Raw genomic sequence first — 7955 nt, 5'->3', positions numbered from 1 at the left:
GAGAGAGAAAGAAGGAAAAGAGGTAGAGAGGTAGTCACGGAATGTCGGAGAGAGGAGAGACGGATAAAACTGAGAACGTATGAGGCAGGAGAAAGAGGGAAGAGGGGAGCGCGTTGTCAGCGGTTTTCGCGAAACTTTCGGCCGCCAAACTTGAACGGCGAAGCGTGCTTTACCGTGGTTTCCTGCGCGGGAGAAAGTTGGCGGTTTTTCACGACGGGGAAATAAATGCGGAGGGAGGCAAAGCGCGCGACCCACTCCCGAGACCACTGTTTGCGTTTGCGGAATAATGCCGTTTGCTCAGCGGTAATTAATACGGAATATCAGATTCGGGGAATTTGGGGCGTGATAATTGCGCAAACATAATAATCGCGTCAGTCACGCGTGACGAATCGACGTTAACGGAAAAAACAGGCGGACGCGAATGGTACCTGAGCAACGTGAGCGTTGTCCTCGCGCGCAATTTCGACGGAGTTGCGCAGGACACGCAACAGCTCGCAATGCACTTGCGAAAGAAGAAAGATCACTGACAGTCCTCTCAACAATGTTGTTGTGAAAAGAGAGCTGTAAGAGCTGTTCAGCTCAACTGAGATCGGTGCAATCGGCATTGCGGTACGCGTAAGAAGAAATCATGAAGGTGAGAATAAATCGGAGTCAGATCGCGTCTCGTTGGAGAAGGAGAGTTCGCGAGACAGCGGGAGGTAGCGAGGAGAGAAGAAAGGGGAGAGAAAGGAACAAGGAGAAGGATAAGTAAAGAGAGACGCGATTTTTAAATTCCCGAATCCTCACATTGAGCGAGGCTCGGCCGCGATTCGGACGTGCAAGTGATCAGGAATTCGAAAATCCGCGAAACGAGAAAAGTCTAGAAACCGGATAAGTTTTGATAAGTTCGTTTTTTTATTTTTTTATTTTTATTTTTTTTGACGACTGGGAGGCTGTGTGCTCGGAAGAGATCGAGTCTGTAGGGAGAAACGTTTTGACAGCGAAGAAACACGAACAGGCCAGAGAGCTGTCCGTGTTTCGAGAGAAGGATAGAAAAAAGTGGACAGATTTAATAATCATACTTCTAGAACGACTCTTTAACGATTGTTTGATCATAACCCGATCGAGTGACGTCGAAGTGACTCGCTGTCGTTATCAACATTTCCAAGCATCCCGCCGGAATCGTTCGAGCTTCGTGGAATCTGACGTGCCTGCTCGGATAATCGGATACAGATATTTCGCGTTCCATTCGAATTCAAAACGTGTTGTGAAACGAAGAGGTGAACATTCGCCGTAAAAAATGCCGTTCATCGAGATGCTTGGTATAGAAAAATGAGAAAAGTATGCTCGCGATAATCTCTTATCGTCAGTTCGCTTTCACGCCACTCAGTCGGTTATGAAGACGAATTTGTCGTGTCGTTAAGTTTTATTATTTCTCCATCACGAATTGAGTGTGCACTACTAATCCATTATTCAACACTTCTTTTTTACCCTGCCGTTTGAGGGTTAAGGAAACTCTATATCGCTACATCGGAATTTATACCTCGTCCAAAATAAAAAAATACATTTTACTTCTCCGTCTCCCGTACAAAAATGGTTTTATATACTAAATGTATTTTTTTTCTTTTTCATTTTTTTTTTTCTTTCACGTCTTTTACGTCTGCTCCCGTTTTTGCGACTTGCCTCGTACGAACCTCAAGTGTATCCCGGATATATATGCGCTGCTAAAACGCACACAGGGAATTTCCGGAATTATACGGCGCTCTAAAAAATACGAAAACCGATTTTCTTTCGCGAATAAGAATTTCATCGGGAAAGTCCAATTACGGCGAGTGTTAAAGGTTAACAAGTTTCGCGTTAATTTCCGCAATATAATATACGTGTATCGCTGTGGAGAAAATCAGAGAAAACTGATCGCGCGCGAAATACCCCGCGCGTAGTAAACGGAATCGATAGGTGCGTCAGATTGAAAAATTTTCTCGTTTAATATAAGTGAGAATATATCACATGATTATATATATATATATATATATATATATATATATATATATATATATATATATTTATATAAATACGCTTTTAAGTCGCACATATTGGATTTGAACTAGCAGTCAATGCTCTGCTCAGCTTATCCCATTGTTATGCATTCGCATTTGATGCAACGAACGGAGAAGATCCTAAGAGAGAAGACCTAGAAATTGAGTCACGCGTATGAAACAAATACAACGTACACGACTAGGTGTTAAATCGACGCGGTATAAATTACGGAATAACAATCCTCTACTACGATTTAAATAACAGGATCATTCTCTTTGCGATGACGATTAAATCAGAAGTAGATTACGTTTATCACATTATGACGATGGACGAATGGCAGAGCGAGGACTGCCAATTACCATCTCTCACGCGTCATGGTCATCCTTTCGGATTCCGTCAACTTTTTGCTCTCGAATAATTAATAACCGTATTAGCGCGTTGATGATGATAATAATAATAATAATAATAATAATAATCATGACATCAACGAGACTAATAAGAAACTTCCTCCTCCTTGTCATCACCCTCCCCCTACCTCCCCCTGCCTGTAATATTGAAACAGCCGTCGAACAAACCTCTATCAACTACATAACTCAGCTACCGTTTACTCCTCTTATTACGTTCGCTATATTCGAAAAAACCCGTTCCTAAAAACTTAAGCGCTAGAACATACGTCCCTTTTTTTTTACTTCTTTCGTCTTTTCTTATGTTATTTTATCTATATATATACTTATGCGTGTGTGTATATGTATATATATATATTTATTTATTTATTAATTAAGATTCATCGTCGTGACGAGCGAGAGGAGCAACACGGACGCGTTTCGCTCTCTGCACGTCGTTTCCGAGCACGTGGTAATTTGCAAGCGATGTTTGCAGCGGAGTGCCGGTATGCTGCGCGACCAGATGACGCTGCGTCGTAATTGAATTCTCGATTCCCCAAAAAGGACCCGGCCATTAACTATAAAATAACGACAGCCAGCGTGAAATTCAGCGGGCTTTCGCGCTGCGCGGTCGGGGAAGTAACGATGTGAATTTCGCGGTCTTCTCCTTTGCCGTTTCCCTTTTCCCCTTGGAAATATCGCGCGCTCTATGGGTTGTGCAACCACTCTCCCACCTCTGCCCGCCGTCGTGTGTATTGATCGGATCAATCAATCAATCAATTAGACAGTCGGCCAGTCAGTCAGGCACCCGGACTCGAGCCACCAGTTATATAAAAATCAAACTGTTACGAGATTCGGACGCACTAGAGGCGAGTCTATCCGGCTTTGATATGTCTATTGCACGTCTTGACGCGCGTCGGGTTCACGAAAGGGGAGAAAGAAGAATAGGGAGGGGAAGGGGGTGGTGGTTTTTCGCGCAGAGCCAGCAGTCAGTACTTTTATAGTCAAAGGCCGCGCACGTTTTACCGCCTAAGTAAAAAGGACGTTATAAAGACGATCTGATAATCGTGTAGAAAGGGGCAACAGTTAAACCAGACCGCGTTAGTTAATCCAGACTGTCTAAACGCTAATACAGTTTTCGTGCGACGAGTTCGTCGGAGTTGTTGATTGGCTATCTAATAGGTAAGTTTTGAGGTCCGCGTTTCTCAAGTTTCCAACTGTCTCAGAAGTTTCCCATTCGACAGCCAATAAGTACATCTGACCCTAAGGACGATATTACTCTTGTTGTACGACAGTTTGTCGAATGTGTTCGTGCTGGACGTTATTGCTTGTCGGACACGGGACTCACGAAGTCTCTCGATGATCCTCCGAAAAAAAAAAGAAGAAACTCGCGGGAGAGGACGCATCCGTGGAGATTCTTCCCCCCTCCCGTCTGTCTATCTGAGAATCAATCAGCACGTCCGAGAAGGTCGGTCGTACGACAATGGTGATATCGACTTTTTGCTTCTGTGTGAGAAAAGGCTATAGAATAACTAGGTATCCGGTAAAATACCTAGATAAAGAAATCGCGTTGTAATGCGGATTGTAATGCGGTTTAACCCACACCGTCGTGTATATACGTGTATGTGTACATATGTGTATATATGTATACAGTTCCCGATAACGAATAGTTACTTTTTTTTTTTTGTTATTGTTGTTGTTTTTTCGAACCACCAAATCGCGCCAAAAATTCTCCATAACCGTGTAGAATACCTAGACGAACTACGAATAGAAAATAACGCGGTATCCACGGTGTGAATACCTCACCCGCCCGTACCGGATAAAATTGATTCGTTACAAACTATAACTACGCCTAAACATTCTACAGAACACCTAATTATTCTATAAAACAACGTCATTTCGCACTTTTAACTGCAACAATTACATAAAAAAATCACACTCTGGTCTAGTCAGCATTCTCTCTCTTTCTCTCTTTTTCTTTCTTTCCCTCTTTCTCTCCCTCTCTCTCTCTCTCTCTCTTTCTCTCTCTTTTTCTCTCTCTCTCTCTCTCTCTTTCTCTCTCTTTTTCTCTCTCTCTCTCTCTTTCTCTCTCTTTTTCTCTCTCTCTCTCTCTCTCTCTCTCTCTCTCTCGTTTTTATCATTCATTCACATCACTTTCACCGTACATTTCTCCACCACGGACACTATCGACGATCGATAATATTTTTCAACTTCGAGCCATCTCTCTTCTCTTGCACTCTCCTCGAGATCCTCTTCCATTTTGTCAGATGGTTTACTTTTGAATCAGATGGAAGGTCAGCAGGGGGTTTCTAGATTCATAATTCCTTCCGCGATATTGGCTTGTGGGCAATTTTCTCTCCTCTCTACTGGGAAACGTGGATCGATCGATTCGCAATATTCATTTCTCACATTATCCTTGATTGAGGACGGCGATCATCGGCCGCGCGTCGATTTTTGCGGTGATTTCCGAGTCTCCATTTATCTTCGATGTCGTCAATTTCTACGCGTCTCTTCGTTACGCTGTGCCGGGAAAATATCAGGGATATATCTGTCGGGTGAATTTCCCACGCGCGTTCGTCTGATCAAGAGAGTTCCGAGAACACTTCCAACCGGACGAAGTCGGGGAAATTTATGGACGCCGGATCCAAGTGTACGCAGTCGCTCGTCGTAAACAATCGGGAGACTTGACTCCGACGTTTCCTCCTTCAGCAGGCATCTACCGAATCGTTCTCGCCGAACATCGTCGCACGTCGCTTAAACGTCGTTTAAATTCCAATGTTGCGTTTGCGGTTGCTGATTCGCGTTTGAGGTTTCAGCTTCTATTGACAATCTCCGGTGATCTGTTTGAATTCGCTTAGATTTGCAGCAGTCTTGGATACTCCATGAGAATCTCAATGTCAAATTAAACATATCTTTCACCTTCGTGTTCTTTCGTGTCGCGCGCGAGCGAGGGAATAATTCCACCTCTCCGGATCTCCAGCCTCGATTCTCGCTTGTCTATCTTCGTGCAGAACGGAATCCTCGACAGGATCGTTTCCGCTTTTCGGTTGCGTCCAAACACGACGACGAGGAGTCCTTCAGGAAGGAAAAAAAGGAGGGGAAGGGAGGGGAAAAAACGAAGCCTCGAGATCCTCCGGGGAGAGAGAGCCCCTCGGATCCCGCGCTCGTCGTTCGCGGTTTAAGCAACGATCGACCAATCGACCGCGTCTGGAATCGATCTACTGCGATTGGTCGACACGCCGGCAACGATCGCGGCTACGCGTATTGTTCCTCTTTTTCGCTGCTCTGTCGTTATCTCTGCTACCCCCTTCCTCTTTGTTCCGGGCACCGAAGGATGTGGGGCGGATGCGATTTTGACGACGCACGGCGTCACCCTTCTCGCGAACCGCGCGATGTGATAGACTCATTGGAGGCTGCACTTACTTTCGATTTGAGACTTGAGCTCGTTCACCTGCGTTTCTATCGTGTTTCTCAGTTCTGCAACAGTCAAAGCAGAAAGTGCGTTACACGTGTCCCTCGGCTCTCTCGCCTCTCTTTCTTTGTTTGTTGGATTAATGAGGCGACCGCGTCTCGGGCCAGACCGATGTAACGCTTTGAAAAAAAGCGTATCTTTGGGAATTAATTATGCGATCGAGCGAATGTTTTGAAACATTGTACATTAATTAAGTAACCATTAAACGTTTAATTACTATTTTTATTATTTAGAAAAATGAATGTGCAGCATGTGCAAAAAAATCTGCAAAAAAATATCGGGAAATATAAACGGGAAAGATAGTATCCATTCTAGAGATCTGAGATGAAAAACCAAAAAGTTTCTTAAATAATATGCTTGTAGTTGGAGAATGAACCTAAATTTTGAGCTATGAAACAAAAATTGCAGAAACAATAGCCGTTTAAAAATTGAATAACTAAATTTCGCATCTTTTTTTTTATTTTGCACCATTAAAAAAGATATTAAGCTTAATATTTTTCTGAATTTTTTATTCTCTCACTAAAAGCACATTATTTAAGAAACTTTTTGGTCTATCAGGTCACTAAAACGGCACTATCTTTCCGACTTGCAGCGACATTTTCTACAGTCGGCCACATGCTGCACATTTATTTATTGGTTCTTCCAAATAACAAAAATAGTAATAAAGTTTAATAGTTACTTAATTAATATAAAATGTTTTAAAATACCCAGTCGATTCATTTTCACAAAATTAATTCCTAAAAATACATTTTTCTCAGAGCGTTACATTGGTTTGGCCTCTTAATTCGAGAGAACCGACTTCGCGACTCAACTCGAGATTTGCGTTGAAACCGAAACTCTCTCCTGAAGAGGGTGAGTTCTGCGACAAACATCGTGCGCACATTAATCGCGCGACACACATTAGGACGAATAATAATTTATTAATGACATTAGTGTGCACGTTCGGATGCTCCCGGGCGGCGCTGGCAGAAATTGTTTCCGAATCTCTCTGGTGTGTTGCCACGGCGCGCATGTATATGCACATACACGTGTATATAGCCCGCGATAATTTCCCTAGAGGGTGGATTTATTCCTCGATGCATTGCCGCGAATTAGCGCGGGCAAGAATCGCGCGAGTCGCGTCTTCCTCGTCTCGTAATAAACAGCGACGCGGCGGGTATTCTCGGAGCCGCGCGCTTTCGGAATCGCGATCCGCGAAATTGATAGAGTGTGTGTGCCCTACGTTATTATTTTGATGGTGGAAATCGCGCATTAGATATGTACAGAAAATCAATAGATTGACATAATCTCAGGCTCTCTCGCAGCCTTCTGCGGGAAACGTATAATTTGTAGTTCAAATAGTCGGTGATAATGTGAGGGCGCGTTCTTTTATTCATAATGTTAGTCAAACAGTCAGGCGAGTATGACTCTGGGAACGTTCGTTCGTTCGTTCGTCCGACTTTTCTGTCCTTCTTGTCTTTTCCCTTTTCCCCTTTATACTTCATACTCTCCTTATTCTCTCCTCTCGGAGAGAGGGAGAGATGGACGAAAATATATTCTTGGCCAATGTCGCGCTCTATATTCGCCAACTAGATATAGAACGTTAATTCTATATCCCGTGGTTACGTGTGTCGTTGAGAATATTTCGTGCGCTACGTACTGGTGAACTCGTCCTCGTCCTCGGCCTCGGCCTCGGCCGCCAACTCCTCCGGCGTTTTCTTCTTGCGCATCAGAGGATTAGGCTCTTCCTGTGGCATTTCCTGGACCTCTTCCCTTTTCTTTATGTTATACTGCAAAGCAAAGAGAGAGACGACATTTCGTTAGGCAACATTTCGAACGAGTCTGCCCGCGCGCTGGGCTCTAATGAGACCGCTTCTTCGGCGAAGCTGCAAAAGGGCCCCGGGAAGGGTTAATAATAATAAATAACGACGCGCAACAAAAGAGCAGTCGACATTATGCCGGCGCCGTGTCTCCTCTGAAACGGCCACGGCATATCTAATTTGCAAGAGACAGCGATCGTTCGCGCATACTATTGACGCTTTCTCTCTCTCCCTCTACTCTCTCTCTCTCTCTCTCTCTCTCTCTCTCTCTCTCTCTCTCTCTCT

The 7955-nt window shown here is 44.0% G+C and overlaps 1 protein-coding gene across 2 annotated transcripts in view; it reads right to left on the bottom strand.

Annotated features, from left to right (window-relative positions):
- Nucleotides 1–905: 905 nt before the first annotated feature.
- Nucleotides 906–7955, bottom strand: part of LOC116850621 (complexin) — a 154848-nt gene continuing 147798 nt past the window's right edge. For both annotated transcript variants that reach the window (XM_032829127.1, XM_032829134.1), the window contains 2 exons: nt 7511–7640; nt 906–5876 (listed from right to left, as the gene is read on the bottom strand). In XM_032829127.1, coding sequence (XP_032685018.1) covers nt 5803–5876; nt 7511–7640 — 204 coding nt within the window. In that variant the 3' untranslated portion in view covers nt 906–5802. The remainder of the gene's footprint in view (nt 5877–7510; nt 7641–7955) is intronic.

The sequence above is a fragment of the Odontomachus brunneus genome, unplaced genomic scaffold (assembly GCF_010583005.1).
Source record: "Odontomachus brunneus isolate Ranch 3 - 2012 unplaced genomic scaffold, Obru_v1 Obru_scaffold_005, whole genome shotgun sequence".
In the NCBI taxonomy this organism is placed as follows: domain Eukaryota; kingdom Metazoa; phylum Arthropoda; class Insecta; order Hymenoptera; family Formicidae; genus Odontomachus; species Odontomachus brunneus.
This window is presented reverse-complemented; position numbering and strand designations above follow the sequence as displayed.